Source organism: Callithrix jacchus, chromosome 14, assembly GCF_049354715.1.
Source record: "Callithrix jacchus isolate 240 chromosome 14, calJac240_pri, whole genome shotgun sequence".
NCBI classification, from domain to species: Eukaryota; Metazoa; Chordata; class Mammalia; order Primates; family Cebidae; genus Callithrix; species Callithrix jacchus.
The window spans coordinates 67735907-67762071 of record NC_133515.1 but is presented as its reverse complement, the minus strand read 5'-3'; the positions used below and the strand labels follow the sequence as shown (position 1 = coordinate 67762071).

The window sequence follows — 26165 nt, the reverse complement described above, 5'->3', positions numbered from 1 at the left end:
TACATCACAGCTGCCTAGAATTCATGCCTGTAATTCCAGAGCTTTGGGAGGCCAAGGCAGGAAGATTGCTTGAGCCCAAGAGTTTGAGACCAACCTGGGCAACATAGTGAGACCATCTCTTAAAAAAAAAATTAATTAGCTGGACATCGTGGTATGCACCTGTGGTCCTAACTGCTGTAGATGCTGAGGCGGGAGGGTTGCTTGAGCCCAGGAGATCGAGGCTGCAGTGAGCCATGATCCCACCACTGCACTCCTGCCTGGGTGACAGAGCAAGACTCTGTCTCTGTCTCTGTTTTTGTTTTGTTTTTTTTTTGAGACGGAGTTTTGGTGTTGTTACCCAGACTGGAGTGCAATGGCACGATCTCGGCTCACCGCAACCTCCGCCTCCTGGGTTCAAGCAATTCTCCTGCCTCAGCCTCCTGAGTAGCTGAGACTACAGGCACGCGCCACCATGCCCAGCTAATTTTTGTATTTTTAGTAGAGACGGGGTTTCACCTTGTTGACCAGGATGGTCTCAATCTCTTGACCTCATGAGCCACCTCACCGGCCAAGACTCTGTCTCTGAAAAAAAAAAAGCGAAGATAATCAAAGCCAGCATTGTCATTTGTTTTTATTATTTTTGTGTGGTCCACAGCTGGAGGCTGCTGGCCCAAACATGAGCCACCTTTTGTTTTCTTTCTGTAATTTCTCAAGTGGTAGGCCAGGGAGGTGGTGGTGTCTCTGTTTGGAATGTGTGGATTGGAGGCTGGGAGAGCTGAGGCAGCTCACCCACAAAGGTAGGACCTGCCATGGAGTCTTGGGCTCCTTGGACCACCTGTGCCAGAGGTGGGGCTGGGCACAGCCCAGGGGCACTGAGAAGCGCAGCTGCCTCGCTCCACCTCCACCATCTGCTTTTTTGATCCTTTTTTGGTTGCTGAGCTTTGGTTTCAGAGAAACGGTGGCTCAGGGGGCTGGTTCCTGTTTTCATGGCCCGGCAGTTGAAGCTGGCGATCACCACTCCCACAGGGCTGCTGCCTGGAGCACCCTCCTCTTCGCTCTGCCAGTTGTGAGCTCCCAGGAATGAATCTGGGGGACCCCAGGAGAGGCCATCCTCAGCTCTGCCTGCAGAGATTTCGAAGGAGGAGCAGGGGTCACCACTCTGACTCCTCAGTGACTTATGAAGCCCCATATGGACCTGGTTGTACCTGGAAGGCAAGGGTGGCCTGCCGCCTGTTTTCGTAAATAAGCTTCTGTTAAAACATAGCCACGCCCATTCATTTACATGTAACTCACCGCAGACTTAAGTAGCTGCATTTGGGACCTTATGGCAAAGCCTGTAAAATTTGCTGTCTTTATTTGCCCTTTAGAGACAACAGTTTGCTGACCCCTGTGCTACAGAGTTTAAGGAGTCCTCAAGTCCTCCCTCCCAAGGACCTGCACAGGCACAAAGGGCAGAGGGGCTGTTCTTATCCATGAAAGCCTTGTGGAGTAGATTTTATGGGGAGGGTACAGTTCTAATTTCAATACTCTGTCTCCTTCATTCATCCATTTCAGGAATATTTGTTAGGATAATGCATGCCACTGAGGAAGTGCTAAATTTGCACCAGGCACTTGCATGTGTGTTAGTCCTCCTCATATTCCCTGAGGGAAGCGCCATAATTAAGCATTCCTGCTTCACAGAAGGGAAATTAAGGCACAGGGAACAAAGTGACTTGTCCTTGATGGAGCCAGGATTATGTGTGCAGGGCGTGGCTGACTTTCTGAGCTGCCCTCTTGTATGATAGGCTATGTTGTCCACAGTGGGAATCCTGTTGCTGAGCCCCTAGGCCACCACCCTTGGGGTGCTGCCAGCCTATCGTGGGTTCCCCAAGGATGCTTATACCCTGCAGGTGCTGTGTCCCAGCTTCTGGTGTGGAAACTTTGGTGGATGAGCTTGCCATCTGGAGGAAGTTAAGGGTGAGGTCCCAGGGTTGGAGGCCCCTCTGTGGCCCTGAACAGTTCCCTGCCTGCCCCTCTAGTTGGCTTCTTCCCCTCTAAGATGGGGCTTCTGTTTGTCCATGCCCAGAGAGTACAAGGGTCCAGTGAGAGGGAAGGAAGGTAAAACACCTTGAGTATTTTCACTACTGTTAACTTCCTTTTTGCTAAGGGCCCCCCACAGCCACCACTAGGGGCTGCCTGCTCCCATTCCCCACAACTGAACTTTCTGCAGGTATGACATTAAGGTGAACGTCAAGGACAGCCAGGAGGGAAAAAGGGAGAGAGACCAGTGGCAGTCATGCTTCTGCTGGGGGCCTGGCTGGCCCATGTGCTTGGTGTACAGTGCTCTGGGAAGAAGGTCGAGTGACCCCAGTACACTAGTAAGGGAGGCTTGGAGAGATTGAGTCACTCGCCCGAGTTCACCCACGAGGATTCCAGCTTCGGGCCTGAGTGGCCTTGAAACTCATGCCATTTCAAAATTTTGGGGCATAGAAGGACAGCCTAGGCAGCCCATGGGTGTATGGGAGAAGCCAAGGCCTGGTGATGGCTGGGAGCATGGAGCTGATCCATGGTGCGCTGACTCGAGGTTCTTGTTGCCCCTCTGGGACCCTGAATCACTATTCTCAAAGGATGTCTTCTCTTCCTACAGTGGCCCCAGCCTCCCCAGAGCCTGCTTCCCCTGTCTGCTCTCTGTGTTGAGGCCACACATGAAGGGTGTATGTGTGTGTATGTGTGTGTGTGATGCAGCAGTGGGCAGAGACGTTGACTGACCCAAGGGTTGTGTGTGTGTGTGTGTGTGTGTGTGTGTGCAGCAGTGAGCAGAGGTCTTGACTGACCTGAGGGGGGTGTGTGTGTGTGTGTGTGTGTGAGATGCAGCAGTGGGCAGAGGCATTGACTGACCCGAGGGTTTTGTGTGTGTGTGTGTATGTGTGTGTGATGCATGTGTGATGCAGCAGTGGGCAGAGGCATTGACCCAAGGGTTGTGTGTGTGTGTATGTGTATGTGATGCATGTGTGATGTAGCAGTGGGCAGAGGCGTTGACTGACCCAAGGGTTGTGTGTGTGTGTGATGCAGCTGTGGGCAGAGGCGTTGACTGACCCAAGGGTTGTGTGTGTGTGTGTGTGTGTGTGTGTGATGCATGTGTGATGCAGCAGTGGGCAGAGGCATTGACCCAAGGGTTGTGTGTGTGTGTATGTGTATGTGATGCATGTGTGATGTAGCAGTGGGCAGAGGCGTTGACTGACCCAAGGGTTGTGTGTGTGTGTGATGCAGCTGTGGGCAGAGGCGTTGACTGACCCAAGGGTTGTGTGTGTGTGTGTGTGTGTGTGTGTGATGCATGTGTGATGCAGCAGTGGGCAGAGGCGTTGACTGACCCAAGGGTTGTGTGTGTGTGTGATGCAGCTGTGGGCAGAGGCGTTGACTGACCCAAGGGTTGTGTGTGTGTGTGATGCAGCTGTGGGCAGAGGCGTTGACTGACCCAAGGGTTGTGTGTGTGTGTGTGTGTGTGTGTGTGTGTGATGCAGCTGTGGGCAGAGGCGTTGACTGACCCAAGGGTTGTGTGTGTGTGTGTGTGTGTGTGTGTGATGCATGTGTGATGCAGCAGCAGTGGGCAGAGGCATTGACCCAAGGGTTGTGTGTGTGTGTATGTGTATGTGATGCATGTGTGATGTAGCAGTGGGCAGAGGCGTTGACTGACCCAAGGGGTGTGTGTGTGTGTGTGATGCAGCTGTGGGCAGAGGCGTTGACTGACCCAAGGGTTGTGTGTGTGTGTGTGTGTGTGTGTGTGATGCAGCAGTGGGCAGAGGCATTGACTGACCCAAGGGTTGTGTGTGTGTGTGTGTGTGTGTGTGTGTGTGTGATGCATGTGTGATGCAGCAGTGGGCAGAGGCATTGACCCAAGGGTTGTGTGTGTGTGTATGTGTATGTGATGCATGTGTGATGTAGCAGTGGGCAGAGGCGTTGACTGACCCAAGGGGTGTGTGTGTGTGTGTGATGCAGCTGTGGGCAGAGGCGTTGACTGACCCAAGGGTTGTGTGTGTGTGTGTGTGTGTGTGTGTGATGCAGCAGTGGGCAGAGGCATTGACTGACCCAAGGGTTGTGTGTGTGTGTGTGTGTGTGTGTGCAGCAGTGAGCAGAGGTCTTGACTGACCTGAGGGGTGTGTGTGTGTGTGTGTGTGTGTGATGCAGCAGTGGGCAGAGGCATTGACTGACCCGAGGGTTTTGTGTGTGTGTGTGTGTGTGTGTGTGTATGTGTGTGTGATGCATGTGTGATGCAGCAGTGGGCAGAGGCATTGACCCAAGGGTTGTGTGTGTGTGTATGTGTATGTGATGCATGTGTGATGTAGCAGTGGGCAGAGGCGTTGACTGACCCAAGGGTTGTGTGTGTGTGTGATGCAGCTGTGGGCAGAGGCGTTGACTGACCCAAGGGTTGTGTGTGTGTGTGTGTGTGTGTGTGTGTGTGTGTGTGATGCATGTGTGATGCAGCAGTGGGCAGAGGCGTTGACTGACCCAAGGGTTGTGTGTGTGTGTGTGTGTGTGTGATGCAGCAGTGGGCAGAGGCGTTGACTGACCCAAGGGTTTTGTGTGTGTGTGTGTGTGTGCATGTGTGTGATGTAGCAGTGGGCAGAGGCATTGACTGACCCAAGGATTGTTTGTGTGTGTGATGCAGCAGTGGGCAGAGGCATTGACCGATCTAAGGATTGTGTGTGTGTGTGTGTGTGTGTGTGTGTGTGTGATGAATGTGTGATGCAGCAGTGGGCAGAGGCATTGACCCGAGGGTTGTGTGTGTGTGTGTGTATGTGTGTGTGTGTGATGCATGTGTGATGCAGCAGTGGGCAGAGGCGTTGACTGACCCAAGGGTTGTGTGTGTGTGTGTGTGTGATGCAGCAGTGGGCAGAGGCGTTGACTGACCCAAGGGTTGTGTGTGTGTGTATGTGTATGTGATGCATGTGTGATGTAGCAGTGGGCAGAGGCGTTGACTGACCCAAGGGTTGTGTGTGTGTGTGTGTGTGTGTGTGTGATGCAGCTGTGGGCAGAGGCGTTGACTGACCTAAGGATTGTGTGTGTGTGTGTGTGTGTGTGTGTGTGTGTGTGATGCAGCAGTGGGCAGAGGCATTGACCTGAGGGTTGTGTGTGTGTGTGTGTGTGATGCAGCAGTGGGCAGAGGCATTGACCCAAGGGTTGTGTGTGTGTGTGTGTGTGATGCAGCAGTGGGCAGAGGTGTTGACTGACCTAAGGATTGTGTGTGTGTGTGTGTGTGTGTGTGTGTGATGAATGTGTGATGCAGCAGTGGGCAGAGGCATTGACCCGAGGGTTGTGTGTGTGTGTGTATGTGTGTGTGTGTGATGCATGTGTGATGCAGCAGTGGGCAGAGGCGTTGACTGACCCAAGGGTTGTGTGTGTGTGTGTGTGTGTGATGCAGCAGTGGGCAGAGGCGTTGACTGACCCAAGGGTTGTGTGTGTGTGTATGTGTATGTGATGCATGTGTGATGTAGCAGTGGGCAGAGGCGTTGACTGACCCAAGGGTTGTGTGTGTGTGTGTGTGTGTGTGTGATGCAGCTGTGGGCAGAGGCGTTGACTGACCTAAGGATTGTGTGTGTGTGTGTGTGTGTGTGTGTGTGTGATGCAGCAGTGGGCAGAGGCATTGACCTGAGGGTTGTGTGTGTGTGTGTGTGTGTGTGATGCAGCAGTGGGCAGAGGCATTGACCCAAGGGTTGTGTGTGTGTGTGTGTGTGATGCAGCAGTGGGCAGAGGTGTTGACTGACCTAAGGATTGTGTGTGTGTGTGTGTGTGTGTGTGTGATGAATGTGTGATGCAGCAGTGGGCAGAGGCATTGACCCAAGGGTTGTGTGTGTGTGTGTGTGTGATGCAGCAGTGGGCAGAGGCGTTGACTGACCTGAGGGGTGTGTGTGTGTGTGTGTGTGTGATGTATGTGTGATACAGCAGTGGGCAGAGGCGTTGACTGACCCAAGGGTTGTGTGTGTGTGTGTGTGTGTGTGTGTGTGTGTGATGCAGCAGTGGGCAGAGGCGTTGACTGACCAAGGGTTTTGTGTGTGTGTGTGTGTGTGTGTGTGTGTGTGTGATGCAGCAGTGGGCAGAGGCGTTGACTGACCCAAGGGTTGTGTGTGTGTGTGTGTGTGTGTGTGTGTGTGATGCAGCAGTGGGCAGAGGCGTTGACTGACCCGAGGGTTGTGTGTGTGTGTGTGTGTGTGTGTGATGAATGTGTGATGCAGCAGTGGGCAGAGGCATTGACCCGAGGGTTGTGTGTGTGTGTGTGTGTGTGTGTGATGAATGTGTGATGCAGCAGTGGGCAGAGGCATTGACCCGAGGGTTGTGTGTGTGTGTGATGCAGCAGTGGGCAGAGGCGTTGACTGACCCAAGGGTTGTGTGTGTGTGTGTGTGTGTGTGTGTGTGTGTGAGATGCAGCAGTGGGCAGAGGCGTTGACTGACCCAGGGGTTGTGTGTGTGTGTGTGTGTGTGTGTGTGTGTGTGTGTGAGATGCAGCAGTGGGCAGAGGCGTTGACTGACCTGAGGGTTGTGTGTGTGTGTGTGTGTGTGTGTGTGATGCAGCAGTGGGCAGAGGCATTGACTGACCTGAGGGTTGTGTGTGTGTGTGTGTGTGTGTGTGATGCAGCAGTGGGCAGAGGCGTTGACTGACCCGAGGGGTGGGGGTGTGTGTGTGTGTGTGTGTGTGTGTGTGTGTGTGATGCATGTGTGATGCAGCAGTGGGCAGAGGCGTTGACTGACCATCACCCCTCTCCCCTCCAAAGCCCAAGGGATTTCAGTCACTTTCTGTTCCTGTAGCTCCACCCCCTCCCTTCGTCTTCTTTCCTCCTGAGGCACCATTTCAGTCCTCACAGCCAGGATCCTGGCTCCACCCCACCCCAACCTCACCGTGTGAAGAGGGGTAGAAATTGAGTCATCGTCATAGTTTCTTTGCAAGGAAACCGCCCAAACATTTAAAAGTCTTGGAGTATAAGTAGCAGTCCTGGGACACGTGGCAGTTACTCAGCCCCTCTGTCTATTTCCCATGACCCATCCAGCCCAGAGGAGCTGGAGTTGCGGCCGGCCTGTGTGCCTAGCTGGGCTGTAATAATTTCTGTGCACCTTTCCTCATAATTGTGGCTAATATTTGTTGAATACTTATTCCATGACGGCAGAATGCAAATGCCTTTCTGTATGATCCTGTGAAGCAGGAACAAATACAATCTCCATTTTACTGAGGAAAGGAGAGGTTAAGTAACTTGACCAAAGTTGGGGCCCACATGTGTAAACCCCACGAGCCTGGTGCTGAGCCTGGGTCTGTTCAGCCCCATGCCCAGCACACCCTCTGCCCCTGTCAGGTCTGCCTCAACCGGCCTGTGAATACTGAGCTGCTCTTTGGTCACAGGGATATCCTCATAGGCGACTCGTCAGTTCCAGTATTTTTTTTGATACATGTGTTGTTAGGAAGTTAAAAAATGATATAAAGCTACCTTAGCCCAGGGTTTCTCAGCCTCAGCGTTGTTGATATTTTGAGTCGGATACCTTCAGCTTCATTGTGGGGGCTCTCCCATACATTGTAGGTGTTAGCCGCATCTCTGGCTCTACCCACTAGATGCCAGGAGTACCGTCCCCCAACTCCCCCTGGCCAAGTATGATACCCAGAAATGGCTCCAGACATTGGTACACGTTCTGGGCAGGGGCACAGTTGCTGCCAGTTGAGAACCACTGTCTTAGCTTAAGGTGCTGGAGGCAGAATGCCTTTCAGATTCTGACGTCAGCTCATCTGGATTAGGGCAGCTCTGAACGGTCTGTTAATGGGCTGTGGAGTCCGAGCAGTGTTTTCTGCTGGTTACATTCCATCCTGCCAACCTGGGCTCTTGGGGTGTACGGGAAGCAGGGAGAACCCTTCTCAGTGTTCAGGGACCCAGTGAGGGGAGTCGGTCTTAGGTGAGGAAGCCCAGAGAAAGGCCCTCAGTTCTTGTCTCGGGTTGCCTCTGAGTGCCCACTATGGGCCAGGTGCCCCACCATCACTGTGAGATTTGAGCTGTGGACAGGAGGTCCCCTCCCCTTATGGAGTGACCATCCCAGAGGGGAGCCCGTGGTGAAGACGGTCAGGCGGTGCTCTGTGCTGGGGGGAAAGAGGCAGAGAGGTAGGGGTTCTGCCTGGGATAGGGTGGACCCTGAAGGTGTCTGAGGGGCAGTTCACCCCGAGGGACCAGGAGTGGAGCAGAGGTACTGCTGTTTCTTAGGGGCCCAGGGAGAGGGAGGGATGGTGGAGCTTGCTTCCTGCCTGAGCTCCTTCCCACATGGGCCTGGGGTGGACCCAGCTGCCAACAGAACTGAGGAGACCCTGCTGAGAACAGGGTCAGATGGGGCCAGACGGCCACGGTAGTGCCCGCCCCCAGAGTCTGCCCGTCCCTCCCACTGAGGACTTGACCTAATTTGAAGAGTGTGCTGTTGTCCATTGTGTACAGTGGATGGCGATTGCCGGACCCCAGACACTTTCCTCGAAGCTTCAGAAAAGCCTGGGCCTCCCCGTTCCTGGCTAAGCCTGAGACCGCTGCCCAATTTCTCATCAGGATATCTGAGGGATGTTAATTTCCTCCAGGAGCCTTGCCCTATTGATTCAGCAGTTGATTCCCCCAGATGACTCCTGTCCCTTGCTCCGTGGCTGATGATAGAGTTCCTGATTGAGCTAGAACTGAAGGCACAGGCCTGAAAAGGCCATCAGGAATTGGGAGGCCCCAGTGTAAAGGGTAGGGGGCTGGGAGGCCCGCAGGCAGTAGGGGTGGAGAGCGTCTCTTCTCCTCAGCACCACTAGAGGGCAGCTGTGGACTCTGGTTGGAGCCTTGCCCCAGGCAGTTCGGCCTCCCAGCTGCCAGGAGGGGGCACCTTTCTGACATGGTTCTTGGGGAAGGGGGGGCAATGGTGGCTGGGCCCAGGGTCCTGATTATAGGGGAGCCTCCAGAAATGAGCTTGGTTCTCCTTTGCATGAAACAGCTCCAGGAGTGAGGCATGGGGACCTGGAAGGGGAGGCAGACAGTGCAATACCAAGGAAGCTGGTTGTCCCTGTCAATGGCTGTGACCGCACTAGGACGAGTAACTGGGCATCTCCCACGAACAAGAACGTGAGCTGACTCTGCTTCTTCACCCGGCGTGGGCAAGGGCCCATTTCTCTTCGGGTTATTTCCCTTCCTTCCGCCTAGGCCTGGTAGCACCCATTCTCTGCTCTGGGCCCAGAGTGAGCTTGGGCCATGCACATTGAACCAGTGGGCTGTATGTTTTGTGCTTGTTCTTTTAATTTTTTTTTTTTTAATTAGTAAAGCAACATGTGCTCACTGTACCAAAATCAAACAATAGAGAAGGGAGTGGATGTGTTTTCTAAGGGAGTTCCCCAGGGCTTGGCATATTGCTCAGTCCTGTGAAATCACTGTCCCTTTCTCTCTCTCTCTGTGTGTGTGTGTGTGTGTGTGTGTGTGTGTGTGTGTGTGTGTTTGCTCCACCTTTCTAGCTAGATGCTGAGTCGGAGAGGCAGCAGTGGCACCTTAGAAAACCCAGTCTGCAGTTTGGTGTGACCCCATGAGGGGTATGTTCCATGAGCAGTAATTTTGCCTTGTTCTAGCAGCCACCTGGTATATGCAGGGCTAGGGGAGGACAGGAGTCAGACTGTTCTCATAAATCTGGGGTTCTGGGGCCACAATCACCCAACAGTGAAGTCCATTCTGAGAGCCTCCTGGTGTTGTGTGTCATGCTTTGGGGACAGTGTGACCACTGAGGCCCATTCCAGCCTCTCTGAATGCACAGCCTTTTTCGACTCTTAGCACCCACCTCCTCACCCTTTCCCATTCCCATCCCCTGCCTCACTAGAAAGGAAAGCCTGGCACCTAGACATCCTCAGTGCCTCAGGAGGGAAATGTCACAGCCCTCTTCCGGGGCTGGGGGTGAAGTGGAGAGTTTTAGTGTTTGAAACATAATTTGGACATTTTGCGGAACTCTTTCTTTGCCTTAGTCAGTAAGGCAAGAGGAGTGAACAGTTTGATGACCATTTGAACTTCACCTGACCTTGTCCCCTGATTCACCCGTTCAGCTGTTGGGATCTGCCAACTGGGTATGCACTTCTGGGTCTTTGACTGGTAACCTTTCATACACAGTTAGCGGTGCTGGCCCCAGAATGGGCAGGCCCATATGCACTGTATCTGTTTAGGTTCCATTCACCCATCAGTTCCATGTAGTTTCTCATTCTCTATTTCATTTCAAACCCAGTCCTCCCCAAATATTTTTTGAATACTTACTGTATGCAAAATACTTGGCTAAGCTCTATTGTGAACAGAGCTGATGATCAGACACTTGGTATGCAGCTGGCACTTTATAAAGACTTAGTAAATGGAGTCCCAGGAGTTCTGGAGTTTACACGGCCAGAAGAAAATGTAACTATGCTGGGTCAAAAGACAGGTGTTGTCTTTCTCAGGGGTCTCGGGGTCAAAAGACAGGTGTTGTCTTTCTCAGGGGTCTCAGGGCTGAAAGACATGTATTGTCTTTCTTGGGGGCCTTAGGAGTTTCAGTGGAAAATCTGGACCCCTTTGTGCCTGCCATAAGCCTGCCTCTCCTCTTGAGTAAGTGATGGCCTGGAAAGTGAGGCATCTTCCAGGCTCTCTTTTTCCTGTTGGAACCTGGGGATTTATTTATTCGGCAATCATTTCTTGGGCACCTTCTGTGAGCCACACGTTGTGCTGGTACTGGGATAATGAAGCCTGCCTCCCTCGCTGACCTCATCGGAAGCTGCGCAGACTGAGTAACGCAAAGGAAGGGCTCTGCGAAATGTGCAGCTCTGCCTGCTGCCGCCTAGGGGACTGGGGAGCTTGCCAGCCCCTTGTACATCCCACCTAGAAGCCTCCCTAAGATGAGCCGTGTCCTTGACCCCTCATCACACCCACATCTATCTCTGTTCCTGGCCAACCAGGCTTTACTTGACTTGGAATAAATGGCTTCCTGGCTTCTCCCCACGCAGCCTGTTTTTGGGCCAGGGTTTGTTTGAGGCCCTGTTTGGATATTGTTAAAAGTGGGCAGCTTTGCTCAGAAAGGTCAGCATAAGAGACGAGAACAAAGAGATCTTTCAAGCTGGCCTCTGGCAGGGCCGCCAGGAATGGCTCAGAAAAGCCCCACCTCCACCTGGCACTGGCAGCTTCAGAGCTGGGACAGGATTGCTCAGGCTCGTGGCCATCTGCAGAACCCTGGAGAAGCCCTGTATGCCTTCTCATTTCTCGGAGGGGTAAGGTGAGGCAGAGGAGCATTCCCACTATCACTGGGGCATTGCCAGGTCAGTGTTAGCTGAGACCCCAGATCTCTCCCTCTGCAGCCCTGGCCACTGGGACCTCTGCATTGGTTTTTTTCTTGAAGGGCATTCAATAAAAATTGAGATTTATCCAAAACATGCCTGAGGGTGATTATTTGGTTTGCTAAAGAATTCCTGAGTGGGGCCCCCAGTGGCTCCGGCCAGATGTCGTGGCGCTTGCAGAGGCGAGGCCATGAGTTCAAGGCCAACCTGAGCAACCTTAGAAGCTCTCATTGATTGGCAAAAAAAAAAAAAAAAAAGAATTCCTGAGTGGTTTATATGCCCAAATCCCTTATAGATTTGAAAATAGTAAAAAGACACAACTTTTAGATACAGAATCTTAAGATGCATAAGATGCAGTGCTGATTCCTTAATTGCGCGTGTATTGTGTGTGTGTGTGTGTGTGTGTGTGCATGTGTGTTTGTGTTGGGGGGAGCCTGCATTTCTCCCAAGCTTCCAGGTAATACCAGTCTGCTGGTCCAAGAGTGTTGATGATATAAAGTCTAAAGGCTGAGCTCATTCAGCAATGCAGAGAGAGGACAGTCCTTGCAGTAGAGTGGGAAGAAGGGGCCACAGTCATTTTTGGCTCTGGCCTCCTGGTAGCAGCCTGGGTCAGGCTGCCAGGGAGGAGGCTGGCAGGTAGCCCACAGAGTGGAAAATCACCCACAGGTCTCAGGACCTACCGGCTTCCTCTGGGCCACACGGCCCTGGGCAGCCCTGGGGTCTAGCCCTCTTCAGCCTGCTGCTGTTGTGCCCAGCTCCCAGGGTTGTCACAGACTGACATCCCAGAATCAGTAATTTCTTTTCTCTCCAAGGAGTTCATGAGGTCTGTCCTTTTACTCAATTTACTGCAGTCTGTCTTTTTCTTCTCTTCTGGTGGTGGCTGGTGCCAGGCTGTCCCCTTAGCTGGCCTGGCCTATGGCCTGCTCTCTAGCTTTGGGTTATTTCCTGAAACAGAGGCCTCAGTGGAACTGAAGAAGTTTCTTGTGGGGGGCCCAAGCCTATCTTTGAGCTTGGTTAGTCTACCAGGAATCCTGTTCTTCTGTCCTCTGTGGGGCAGGGGGCCGGTAGGAGGAAGGTGGTCACAAAGCTGGAGGGTCTCTGCACGCACTTGTGTCCTCTCCGGTACTCATTAGCTCCCAGACTTACATGCTTTAATGTAAATCATGATCTTCAAGACCCAAATGAGAAGGAGAAAGGAAAAGAATATTTAATGAGCCTCTACCACATGCCTGGCTGTGCTTGGGGCTTTATGTATGTCATCTTCCTAAAGCACTATGAGGAAATGAGAAGACATTGGGACTTAAGGAGGCTGCCTCACTTTCCCAAGATTACAGACTTGGGGACTGGCTTGCAAAGCTGGGGTTACTCTGTCAGATTGTCCCTTCTGAAGCCTGACTTCTTGGACTAGGAAAACTAGAAGACCCTGGGGCATCCCCTAAACCAGTGGTTCTCAGATTGAGTGTGCATCAGAACCCCCCTGGCAATCTGATAAAGCCCAGATTGCTGGGCCCCACCCCAGAGGTTGTTTTTTTGCTTTTTTTTTTTTTTTTTTTTGAGACAGAGTCTCACTCTGTTGCCCAGGCTAGAGTGCAGTGACGCGATCTCAGCTCACTACAACCTCAGCCTCCCAAGTTCAAGCAATTCTGCTGCCTCAGCTTCCCGAGTACACAGGCACACACCACCATAGCCCGACTAATTTTTGTAGTTTTAGTAGAGATGGGGTTTTACCAGGTTGGCCAGGCTGGTCTTGAACTACTGACCTCAAGTGATCCGCCAACCTTGGCCTCCCAAAGAGCTGTGATTATAGGTGTGAACTACCATGCCTGGCCCACACCCGAGTTCTTGATCAGCAAGTCTGGGTTGGGGGAGGGTCTCAGAATTTGCATTTCTCACAGGTCCCTGGGATACCAATGCTGATAGTCCAAGTACCACATTTTGAGACCCTCTTGTCTGAACTATCATTTCTGGCCAGGCATGGTGACTCATGCCTGTAATCCCAGCACTTTAGGAGACTGAAGTAGGAGGATCACTTTAGTCCAGGAGTTCAAGACTAGGCTGGGCAACATAATGAGACCTCATCTCTGCAAATAAATGATCATTTCTTAGAGTGTGGGACAGATACTTCTAGTGACACACAGTGTGGTTTTAAGTGATGTGCACACTAACTTTTAAAAAATACTTTTTGAAAAAACTAACTTTAAAAAAATACTTGTTTGAGATACTCAATCTTGGTACCCCTTTGGTGGTAAGTTATTGTTAAGGTGAGTTATGTACTCACCTTAAAAGAAGAAGGAAGATATAAAGAAAAGCATGACATAAATAATAATGGTGATATGCAGCTACTGGTAAACATGGTGAATGTAGCATGCCGACTACAGAAGGCTGGGAGACACTGAGCAAAGCAAAGTCCTCATTTTACAGACCGTACGCAGACTTGATGGTCTCTAAGAGGACTGAGGTTCCCTGTCCTGCTTGCCACTCCCAGGTCTTCAGGGCACTTCGCAGGGTAGGGAAGGTCAGTGTAACTCTGACCACACCCCAGGGGTCTCCATTCTCAACCCTGAAAACAAGGGTCTGTGTTTGTAATGTTGGTAGTTTGCACATTTTTTGCTTGTGTGTCCTGAAGCCAGAGCTTTCCAGAAGGCAAAGGACTTGATCTGCGAATGTGTCCTTCTGTGGCTCCCAGGCCCCAAAGCCCCCAGGAGTCTGTTTTGTACATGAAGTTGAAGAAGGGGCTTATGTGACTTTTCCTGGCTGCCAGCTTTGGCTGTTCACCCTCTATGATTTTAATTTTTCTAAATTCGCCGGCCTGGCAGCCTCTGCTTTCCCTTGTGCATTGTGATCCAGGGAACCCCCTGAGCAGATGAGCAGGAGCAGCCTGAGGACATGCTACATGGCAGGAGCTGCCGGGGCAGAGCTTTAGGAACACTGGAGCGATATACCTGGCCCTCAGGAGGCCATGCTGTGCGAGGATCAGACCTGCAGGTGGAAAATGGCCTTGAGAGGTGGTACTTGCTTCAGAAGAGGAAGTAACAGGCAGGGCAGCATGGAGAGGGGCCTGGGGAAGCTTCAAGGAGGAGGTGACATTGGAACTGGCTTTTGAAGGATGAAGTGGGGAAAGGCCGTGTGAGGCAGAAGGAGAAACCAGTGATATGACATGACATAGGGAATTGTGGTCGTTCAGAAAGGACTTGCTTGAGTGCAGGGGGCTGAGGTGGGAGAAAGGTGAGGGGTAGGCCCCACAGCCTCAGGAAGCTATGCTGAGGGCCTAGACTGTATTCTATGAGCCCTGGGGCCGCTGTAGGGGCAGACCTGCAGAGGGTCCAGGTAACCTTCCTGCATCCACTAGACCCCCAAGGAGCAGTGGGAGCAGTTTTTCACATTGCAGGCCACAACCTGTTAGTGGGAATGAAAGATTTATTTAGTGGGCTGCAGCCAGCATGTTAGAAAATGGGAATAGAGGGTGAAGGAAAACAGAAAACCTCAGTGTCAATTGCACATAGGAGAGATGGGTATTGAGTCGAGAAACTTCGGTTTTATGTCCGAAGGGTGGATACTGGGTTGCAATGTGAGATGTATTTCTCACTATGGCTCACACTTTTAAAAGCTTGAAAATGATTTTTCAAGGCACGGAAGGCTGACTGGAAGTGGTAAGACTGGCTAGTGTGGTCATCAAGGCCCAAGGTGAGGCTGGTGTGGTCATCAAGGCCCAAGTACCTGGGGCTGTGGTACTAGGGACAGAGAGGGGAGGATGGAAGCCAGCATTGACCAGATACAGCAGGTGAAGCTGGAGAATTTGCGGCTGACTCAGGTCAGAAAGTCTGACACCAGCCCAAGCCTCTTGGACCAAGGTCACACCTTGTTTGAGATACTCAATTTGGTACCCCTTTGGTGGTAAACTGGAAGCCCAAGTTGCTGGAGGGGGAAGAGGGGAAGGGACTAGGGGAAAAGGGCTCCTCCTTCCTTTTCATTGACGTCCTGGGCCCCTAAAGCCCTGGTGTGACAGCTCTAACTTTTCACTCCAGTTATTTAATGTGTTCAGATAAAACTCCGCAGGAGCTCCTCCTGGGGTCTGCAAGTGTGCTGAGAACGTCCTTGTGGGAGCTGGGCTGGTAACGATTCTACTTCTGCTGTCCTCCCACCAGGAACATCGTGAAGGGCATGAGAGAGCTCCGGGAGGTGCTGCGGACAGTGGAGACCAAAGCAACTCAGAACTTCAAAGTGGTAACATGGGGTGCTGGCTCTGCTGGCTTATTCAGGAGTCACTTTTGGTGGGAGACAGCAGCAGTCCTTGCAGTGAGCTCCTGAAGTAGAGCTGGCAGTAGGTCTCCTGCCTGCTCATGGAGGAGGTTGGTTATCAGTGTCAGCATCCTTTCCCATCCAGCCAGGGCGGTGCAGCCTCCTCTCCGCAGCATTGCAGATAGCCCCTCATGTTAAATCAGATGTTAGATCTACTGCCAGCCCTTCTCTGGGCAAACTGTGTTGACCCACTTGCTACCACCACTAGCAAGGTGCTATGCAAGTTTTTAGGGATTTGTTTATGATCCTAATAAATAACATTGACCCTGCTTGCCTGCCTCAGCATCGGCCTGCCCTCCTAGGCCTTAGTTTGTCAAAACCAGAGCCACAGGGGCTTCTTATGCTATAATTCTCAGCTGAATATCAGAAAGGCACCTGGGAAAGAGAGCTGTCCATGCCTGTGGTTTTATGCTCTTCCCAACACTGCAAGGACCCGCTGAATACTCAGAGCGGGGCTGGGCTCCATGGGGTCAGGAGAAGGAGGAAATGCTTCTCTTGTCTAGGAAAGGAGAGGAAAGATGAGGTAGGAGCCATCTGAGGCCAGCAGAAGGGTGGGAGCCCCAGTGTAGGAGGGACTGAAGGAGCAAGGGGGCTCCTTAGGAGTGGGGTTGGGGGGCCTACTTAAAGGGCCACACCTTGCAAGGGGGGCAGATTCAGCTGGGTGATGGGCAGAGGGCATTCTAGGTCATGCTGGGGTAGAGCTGACAACTGCCTGGGTCTGAGTGCTTCCCTTTCTGCCAGATGGCGGCCAAGCACCTGGCGGGGGTCCTGCTGCACTCCCTGAGTGAGGAGTGCTACTGGAGCCCCCTGTCCCACCCTCTGCCTGAGTTCATGGGCAAGGAGGAGAATTCTTTGGCTACGCAGGCCCTGCGGAAACCTCATCTCTATGAAGGAGACAAGTAAGTTCTACCTGCCCGCCTGCACCACGCCAGCCTCATGTCGCATGCAGGGTTTGGTCCCCAGAGGTGGCTCCCTCTTTACCCCATGCTCTCCTCCAGTCTCCACTCAGCATACTGCCAGGCAGCCTCCTTAGTCTCAGCAGGAGCCAGATCAACTAGGAAAGGCAGGTGTTGGGGTACAGGTTGTGGAGAGAATCCTGTAAGTCACTTGGAAGCCAAAGAAATCATTTGGAGCTTACCAATGAACGGCTCCTTTGATGTGTGCTGTTCATCAAAGGTAGGGCCTATAGCCAACCAGCAGAGCGTAGTTCTGGCTCTTTCCCGCTCCTTGCCCTGGCTGTTCCCTGCAGTGCTGGTGCTGGGAGGAATGTTTCCTCCCCAGGAACATCCATAGTATTCCAGCCCAGCAGTCACCGCCCACCGCAGCCTTTCGGATCCATAACTCTGGGGCAGGTGGTATCCGGTGCCCATGAATTATGCAGGAAGGGGTCACCTTACAGGGCTGGTGCTGACTCTGGGGCAGAAGACTGGCATGGTGGGTGAGTGGTGCTGTTTGGTGAGGTGTGTGCTCTAGCCAGGCCTGTCATTTGTGTCTTTCAGCCTCTACTGCCCCAAGGACAACATCGAGGAAGCCCTCCTGCTCCTCCTCATCAGCGAGTCCATGGTAAGCTCCAGGACATCCTTCAGGGGCCTCTGGCCCTCTGACCCTATGAGGTAGGGCTGTGGGGTCCAGGTGCAGATCGCCTGTGACCTAGCCAAACTCTGTCTCTCAGGGATACTCCCAAAGTAGATGCTTCTTGGCCCTGGTCCCCCATACGATAGGCAAGTCTTGCTCATTAGGTTTGGGATTGGCTGCAGAAGGCTTCATTTGGAGGCCTGCATTCTGTCCCCAGATAAGTAGGGATCGAGTGCCTGAGGCCCCACCCACCTATTTTGGGATTAAAAAGAGATCATCAACAAGGCAACAGTAAAATGTTACATAGCTGTGTTCTGCCATGACAGATATGAGAACATGGAAGGTAGGGAATGGAAGGAACATGCACTTTGGAGTCAGAAAGTCTAGATTCAGGTTCCTGTTCTGCATGTTAACTGAGGGCTGGGGCAAATCACTCATTTTCTCTGAGCCTTCATTTCCTCCCCTGTAAGAGGACAGTACTCACGAAGATAAGCGTGCCTATGAAAAGAGTTCATTCATTCATGCAACAGCTATTTCTTGAGCATCTACTTTGTACCAGGACCTGTTCTAGACACCAGAGATGCTGCATCAAGCAACATGGAGAAAAGTCCTTTCCCTCATGGAGCTAGCATTCCAGTGAGGGAAACGGGCAGTAAATTAATCAAAAACCGCAATATGCAGGATGTCCATGCGTGAGTGCTATGGGAAAAGAACAGAGAGGAGAAGACAAACACACTAGACAAAGCATATGCAAAGTTGGCTGTTTAGACTTTTCCACAGGACCCATGGCTCATGTCCTGGGCAGGAAGATGAGGCAAACACACGCCCATGGACACATGCACACACTGGTGCATGCACAGATATGCTGGCCATGGTACCAAGCAATGTTTTCCCAAGGCAAAGCACTTTGGGGGCTCAGCAAAGGAGAGTGCAGTGTGGTTGTGTGGTTGAGGAGGTGGTAAGATGAAGGAAGGATTAGACTGGTCCAGAGGCGGCACAGGAAGAGTGGGGCAGGAGCAGCAGAAGCCAAGCATAGAGGAGCCATTTACACAGTTGGGTACAAGTCCTCCAACTAAGGGGCCCATCAGAGCTGGTGAGCTAGGAACCACTGGGTTGAGAAACAGGTTTTTTAAAAAACAATGCATCTGAGAGCAGTGTGTGGATGCGGAGGTTAAGAAACCAAGACCCCATGAGCCCCTGAATAGCCAGAAACGAATGTCCCCTTGGATATCTGGGACTATGAAATGCCAGGGCTTGCTTAGAGAGCCTTGGTAATCAGGTTGCCTTTGGTGCCTCAGGCATTCCAGCAAGTAGACAGGAGCAGGCGCTGGCCTTTGGGATGCAAAGAAAGGATTGCATTCTGCCTCAGTTGGGGCTGGTCTGTGTCAGATCTGAGAGTTCCTGTGTAGGGTATGGATATTTGGATGGGGGTGCCAGCTGGCCAGGACGTTGTACTAAAATGTTTGCCTATGAGGTGGGTAAGTGGTTGCCCAGGGGAGAGCCATGTCACTCATGAGTAGCTGTGGCTCTAGAGGGACCATATGCCACATCTAATTTTCATGGGAGAACACTGTGCTTTTTACAGAAAATGGGCCCTTACTCTGACCACATACTGAACCCTAGTTTTGTATTATGGAACCCCAGTTGCAAGCCAGTACTCCCACCCCCTCTCGCCCATCTCACCACTTCCACCCTTGGGTGAGACTGTACTGAAACACTTTTTTTTTTTTGGAGACGGAGTTTCGCTCTTGTTACCCAGGCTGGAGCGCAATGGCACGATTTCGGCTCACCGCAACCTCCGCCTCCTGGGTTCAGGCAATTCTCCTGCCCCAGACTCCTGAGTAGCTGGGATTACAGGCATACGCCACCATGCCCAGCTAATTTTTTGTATCTTTAGTAGAGACGGGGTTTCACCATGTTGACCAGGATGGTCTCAATATCTTGACCTCGTGATCCACCCACCTCAGCCTCCCAAAGTGCTGGGACTACAGGCTTGAGCCACTGCGCCTGGCCTTTTTTTTTTTTTTAAGACAGAGTCTCCCTGTCACTCAGGCTGGAGTGCCGTGGCGTGATCTCGGCTCACCACAACCTCTCCCTCCCAGGTTCAAGTGATTCTTCTGTCTCAGCCTCCCGAGTAGCTCAGATTACAGGCACTGCACCTGGCCTAAACACTGGTTATTTTTTAGCCTTTGTGTACTGAGGGTTCCAGTGCAATTTACAGGTAGGTGAAAGGCTGAAAACAGGGCCATTTGTCAGGTCCTTCTCAGCCAGGGAGGTTCCAAACTGATTAGGTGTTGACTCATATGAAATTGCCAATTTTCAATTGTTGGTGACCTACAGAAACAACAGCTTCCTATAGTTGAGTCTAATACTATATGTTCCCATCTTACAGATGAGAAAAGTGAGGTCCAGGACAGATATGGCTGTTGGTCAAGGTCACATACTAATAAGTCTTGAAGCCATGACTCGAACATGTCCTTCTCCCTCAGCAGTTTCTAAGCCACAAGACGCAGGGCTCCTGGACCTCCATCCTGATGCTTGCTTCCCTTGCCCACTGCTCTGATCCTTTGTATTCTCAAATGTAAAAGGCCAGGAGATAACTTTGGGGATCAGAGGACTTTGTAAACAGGGGCAAGTTTGTTAGGGTGAAGATGGTCATAATTTTTCGCTTGGTAGGGAGTGAGGCTGGGCTCTGCCTTCCCAAGTCGTTTTCTGTGGCCTCTGCTTGATCTGGGTCCTCAGGACAGAGTTCAGATGCCTTTCAGTTCAGACTACCCACCCACCCCCAAACCCTCCAAGCAGAGAATGGCCTTTTACAAAAACATGGCCCATGCTTGGAGCCAGGTGGGTTTTCCTGAGTATGCGGTCTCCTCCAAGCAGCTCTTTTTTACCTCTTGAAAGACAGTGTGGCTGGCAGCCTGCCTAGAAGACTAGAGGTTAGGGGGTGGGCAAGTCTGGGTCAGCTGGCCAGGCGTTGTCCTGGGAGATTCCCTGTGGCACACCAAACAGAGGCGCTGCCCAGACACTGTTTACACTGAGAACAGGAGGAGGCGTCTCCCATGGGGCTGGCTGGTTTGTTTCCCCTTGCTCACACCCAGCCTGTTAGACATTCAGAAACTTGAGGGATTTGGGGGAGAGCATTGGCAATGAACTTAGCTTTGGTGTTTCATCTGCAGTAACCTTTTCCCCTGGGTGCTGGGTCTGACCTCTGTGGCTGGGAATGCTTTTGCACAGTGGCCAGACCTGCCTTTTCTCCTACCTTTGTTTTAAATCCTCCTTCCCTCCAGTCTTATTCTTGATCAGTGAGAGGACTAGGGTATGGGTTCCATTCTACCAGCCTCTCAAGTTCCTGCCTTGATGCTTCTCAGCTGAACCCCAAGACTCCATGTACCTGCAGGGTTTTCCTCATCTCCCTTTGATGTTGGCTGGTTTTGGCTGCAAATGAGGGGTTTGGGGAGAAACTTCTAGAACAGCAGCTGGTGGCCTTGGCTGCTATTTAGGTTCTTCTAATACCTGCAGAATGCGTTACGCTACAGTGAAAGCTCTTCCCGCAGAGTGAACCCGGGAGGCATCATCATCACTGCATCCACCTCTAGGACGTCCAGAGCAGCTGCTGCAGGAAACGGTGTTTGAGGGCTTCCTTGTTTTGTGGTTTGGAACCCAGAGTAGTGGCTGTGTGGTGTGGGGCTGCTACCTTGGATATGATTTTTATTATAGGCTGACTGTGAGATCAGAATGAATGAGGGAGACCTTTTCTTTCAAGAGGTAAATAGAACCCTTACTTATGCTTTCACAGGAATGCAAGGGGGATATGAGATGTAACTGGTTGAAGATTATTTGAGTTTTGGACTGAGTTTTGAGTCTTTGGGGCCAAAATGGCTTTTAAAAATTCATCTACTCATCATTGATTCATTCATCCATCTGGCCATCTGCCTTCCCATCATTTCTCCATCCACCCATCCTCCTACCCACCATTCATTCATCCACCTACCATTCATCCATCTACCCACCCACCAACCATGCATCCCCCTACCCATTCATCCATTTATCCATCCACCTCCCATTCATCCATCTACCCTTTCTTCCATCCATCTACCCACCATTCATCTATCCACTCATTCATCTACCTATCATTCATCAATCCACCCATCATTCCATCCATCCCCCATTCAGCCACCTACCTACCAACTCTGCATCCACCTACCCATTCATCCATTTATTTATCCACCTACCGTATATCCATCTACTCATTCCCTCATCTATCCATCCACCCACTTTCCATCCATCTAATCTTGTTTAAGCAGCTGCAGCATGCAGGACCATGCTCAGCACTGTAAAGGTGATGATGAACAATTCAGTCATAGTCCCTGTCCCAAATGGACTCCCATTTACTGCAGTTTGTACCCAGGGATTTGGAGGAAATCCTGGTCTCCAAATCAGAATGACTCTAGTCTGCTGAACCTGAAATGTAAAGTCTTGGTTTTGAAAGAACCATGTATCAAACCAGCCAGATTTCCTCAAACAGTTGGGGAACTAGGAGATACAGGTATCAAAGTTTCTAAAATACTGATCTGGGGCATAAAAATATGTGCTAAAGTAGACTGAACCCTCAGATCCCTGTTTCATTCCGCTGGCAAACAAGTTGCTGCCGGCGTATGCTCTTAGAAATGGAAAGAGTAGAAAGCCCTGGTGTTGAGAGAGGGGGTGGATGGGTGAGTCTCTGAGTCCTGGGACTCTCAGATTAACAAACCTTGTGCCATGCCCAATGCTGGGCATCTGGCTATTTGAATCTTGAATTTACTGTTCACAGTCTCTGTGGCCTGGGTGAGTTTCTTACCCACTTGAGCCTCAGTTTTCTCTTCTGTCAAATGGAGCTAATAAGGGCTCTCTTGTAGGACTTTGGTGGAATAAATAAGAAAATGAATGTGAAGGTGCCTGGTACATTTTAGTTTTTCAATATATGCTCATTTTCTCCTGATAAATACTTGATTCTGACTTAGTTATTTTTTAAAGCATTTAGGTTCAGGTCTGGTTGGGATATCCAGGATAAATTGGATTAAGGATGCCATTGAGTTTAAAAAAAAAAGTGCTTCCTGGGCTTGATTCCATTAGGATTTCAGCAGATGAACACAGATTGTTCCAGCTTTTGGGACCTGGTTTGCTCTTACACAAGGGCTGAGGCGGTGAAGGGTCTGATAACACTACCAGCTTAGAACTCTTGGTTTAGTGGAGGTGGGAGAGCTTCTCTCTCTCACTGGCAAAAACAGCTGTGATTTCTGCTGCAGGAGCCTGACTTAGCAGGAGCTCGGAGGCTGGCATGGGCCTGGCCTGGGTCGCTGGGTGGATGGGACATGTCACAGAGCATGTTATTTCTTGGCTCTGTGGACTGGCAGCTCAAGAGCCAGTGGTAATTATGTCTGCTGGTGAGGGACAACAGCACAGGGGGAGCATAACAGCATCCTTCAGGGAGGGGGCAGGTGCTGGGTTCAGATGCTGCTAGGAGACTTCTTTCCAGGGTAATTTGGCGGGGGTCAGGGGAGGGAGTGTCAGCAGCAGGCCCTCAGCTTTGCTCCTTGGCCAGCAAAGAGCCTGTTTTTGAGAATGGGGTTGATCAGGGCCTTGGACTTGTTGTCCGAGGAACATGTTCTTTACAGAAAAGCAGCACCTAGGATCTAATGGGGGAAGCCTGGCCTTGTGTTTTGCCTCAGTTCTTTTATAAGCAGAGCCAACCCAGGGTCTCTTATGGCATGGATGAGGCTATTGGGCACTTCCTTGCGGGTACCTGGAGCAGGGAAGGAGCCAGGAATGAAGTCAGAATGTCTAGGCTCTAATTTAGGTCCCAACCCTCTGTCTTGTATGCAGTGGGCAGCTTACTTGGCCTCCCTCAGTCTTCTCGTCTATAAAATAGGCTGAGAGTACGCAGAAGATGATTGAGCATTTTGAGATGCCGCTCAGAAAGTGTTCCACACGGTAGTTCCCTTTCCTTCTCTTAGAGTGGAGCCCTGTTTGTGTCCAAGGTTAGAGAGGAGAAAGAGGGCTGGGCAGAAGGAGAGGTTAGTGCCGCCTGTGGCCCTGCAACCACCGAAAGGTCAGGACTGGTCTTGCATCTTACTAGGTTGGGAAAAGCTGGCAGAGGAGCCCCCAGGCAGCTAGAGCTCAGGCAAGCAGCAGTGGTCCCAGACTGGCCTACTAGGGGCCTGGAGGCTGGTTCAGCCTCAGCTCCCTGGAATCTTGTGCAAGGTAGTTCATCTTCTGGAGCTCAGTGTCCCCATCTGCAGAGGGTGGGAGGCAGTCAGTGGTGTCATCCCTGCCCCACCATGGGGTTACTGTGAGGCCAGATAGGACAGTGGATGTGATAGTTCAGCTTCTAAAAGAGTAATGCAGGCTGGGCATGATGGCTTGCACCTGTAATCCCAGCACTTTGGGAGGTCAAGGTGGGCAGATCAATTGAGGTGAGGAGTTCAAGACCGTCCTGGCCAATATAGTGAAAACCCCATCTCTACTAGAAATACAAAAAAATTAGTTGGGCATGGTGGTGGGTGCCTGTAATCCCAACTACTTTGGAGGCTGAGGTAGGAAAATCACTTCAGCCCAGGAGGCGGAGGTTGCAGTAAGCTAAGACTGCACCACTACACACCAGCCTGGGTGACAGAGGGAGTCTCTGTCTCAAAAAAAAAAAAAGGCAATGCATGTTGCATTCATAAGGCTGGATATTTGACCAAGAGTAGCCCTTGCCTTAGGTTTCTCATAGGCCAGCCTGCCTGAGGAAAATAGAGGTTTCCTCACAGGCATTTTTGGGATGTTTCATATTTGCTTCACGGATACTTGGTCAAAGACCAGAAGTGTGTCATGCTCTCAGTACTGAGCTGTTGGGTAATGGGGACTAGCACTGTTTCTTTGGCTTCTCCTCTTCTGACCTGCCAGAGGACTTGCAGTGAATGTTCTTTAGTCTAGGAGGGGCTATCCTATGAGAACAGCCAGAAGGACAAATGCTAGGAGCAGGACAACTACATGAGCACTAGGATTAAATCCTGGGATTAAGTGCATGGATTAAACAGGGCAGTGTATCTGCAGCAGTGGGCAGCCTTGGGGTGGTTGTGGGGGTTATGGCAGCGAGCACTAGGCAGGGAGAAACTAGAGGAGAATATTCTGCCATTATTCTAAGAACAGTGAGGAAGAGACGGTGAGAAGATTTAGTGTTCATGTACGACTTTAAGGATCACAAGTGCATTCACATCTGTTACTGCATTTGATCTAGAGGATTTTCTAATGAAAGCAGTATTCTGAGGGCACTTCAATGGTGGAAGGGAAAGAATGTGGCTGGGACTAGGTCAGAGCTACTGCCAGAGCATGGGGCTGCACCATGTGGCCTGAGGGCAGTGAGCCAGGGAGGAGGGAGCAGGACAGCTGCGGGTGCTGGGAGGGAAATGATGCTCCCATAGTGTCTGAGGCCCTGGCCTTTGAGGCTGCCCCTGGCCCCTGAGCTGCACATGAATTCTGTTCTACTGTGGCTCACCCACCAGCCCCCATGCCTGCCTTTTTTCTGTCCCATTTCTCCCTATCCCGCCCCATTGCCGTGGTTACACACACAGGCACTGCCCAGCAACCACCAGGAATATTTCACTGCAGCCCTGCCCCAAAGCCATAGTAACCGCTCAGCCCACTTTGGCTTCTGGCTGGGGAATCACGCCCCTCTCCTGCACAGGCCCCAGTTCGCACAAGTCCTTAGGACCCCCAAGGAGCCTTCCTGGCTGTCTGCCTGTTGAAGCCCTGTCACCAGCCTGAGGATTTGCGCTGCTGCTGCTGCTGCTGCTGGGATGATCCTCTCTTCTGCTCCTTTTCTTCTGACCTAATTAACGCCCAGTTCTGAAAATCTACCCCTCCCTCTGTCAGACACACATTCAGACACTGTTCTCTTAAAGGTCAAGGTCTGAGGTGGACAGAGGGAAGTTTCCACTCCAGGCCCAGAATGTTTCTTGAGTGTGACACTCTGCAAAGGCAGGTTGAGTCAAGTTCTGTGTGTGAGGCTGTGCCTGGGGCCAAGAGGCTAGCCATGAGCAAGAACTGGTGAACCAGACGGGGGTGTGTGGGCTGAGGTGTGGGCCACGTTGCAGGAGGACAGGAAAGGCCTGACCTCTCCTGGCGAGATGAGTCAGGGATGTGCTGTAGGAAGGTGGCCCTGAATGGCATTTTGAGGAGCTAGAAGGTGTCCTGGTTGACAGAGGAAGCTGCAGTGTGACCGAAGATGGGCCAGTGACTGTAGGGACCAGCAAGGGGTTCCATGTCACTGGAGAGAAGCAGACCAGTTAGACGGCCACAGAAAGGAGTTTAGACTTTATCCCGACGGCCATAGTGATAGCTCACTGCTCACTATCCCCTGAACAAAACTGGTCTGCATGGGTGGGCAGGTGGATCCCCAGACCCTGGTTTTGCCCAGCCAAACTTCTTCCCACCCCTGCAGACTGCCTGGCCCCACCCCCTTCCATCATAGCCTCTCCCTCCCACCTGAATTCCAGGTCAGCTTCCACTTGGGGATGCGCATCCTATACTGCTGCTCCTTCCTGGTCTCCCCACGGCAGGCAGGGCCTCCATGTCCCCATCCTCTCACTCCCTGGCCACTCCTGCCTGGTGGAGGCCGCCCCTGTGGGTCCTTACCTTGGGTAGCTGGAGCTGGGGAGCTGCTGGAGGTGGGGGAGTGGGGCGGTTCATCACCGGGGATAGAACGAGGGCTGTATTCCTACTTGGCTCAGGGAACTAGCTCCTGCCAAGCCTCTCCCTAGAATTTCTTCTTTCTTCCTGTTGGTGGCTGTGTGGGTGGACTTAACTGGGAAGGAGGGGGATTTCTTGGCACCTTCTTTTTCCACTCCTCTCCTTCAACCCTTTGGAGCTCCTGACTGGCTCCTGTTCCACAGGCTGACTCCAGTGCTCAGCCTTGCCGGGATTTCCAGGCATCTCAGCGCCTCTCCTGGGCCATCTGAGTCCATGGGAGCCTGGGCAGCACTCACCAACTGTGGCA

The 26165-nt window shown here is 51.8% G+C and overlaps 1 protein-coding gene and 1 long non-coding RNA gene across 6 annotated transcripts in view; one reads left to right on the top strand and one right to left on the bottom strand.

Annotated features, from left to right (window-relative positions):
• Positions 1 to 26165, top strand: part of TTC7A (tetratricopeptide repeat domain 7A) — a 140371-nt gene that overhangs the window by 42984 nt on the left and 71222 nt on the right. For all 5 annotated transcript variants that reach the window (XM_078349405.1, XM_017964344.4, XM_078349406.1 and 2 more), the window contains 3 exons: positions 15421 to 15499; positions 16316 to 16473; positions 17074 to 17137. In XM_078349405.1, the coding sequence (XP_078205531.1) occupies positions 15421 to 15499; positions 16316 to 16473; positions 17074 to 17137 (301 nt within the window). The remainder of the gene's footprint in view (positions 1 to 15420; positions 15500 to 16315; positions 16474 to 17073; positions 17138 to 26165) is intronic.
• LOC118147336 (uncharacterized) lies at positions 592 to 25905 on the bottom strand. Its single transcript, XR_004733627.3, has 2 exons — positions 25805 to 25905; positions 592 to 1101 (listed from the first exon to the last, which is right to left on the bottom strand). It is a non-coding gene; the product is annotated as an uncharacterized LOC118147336 (long non-coding RNA).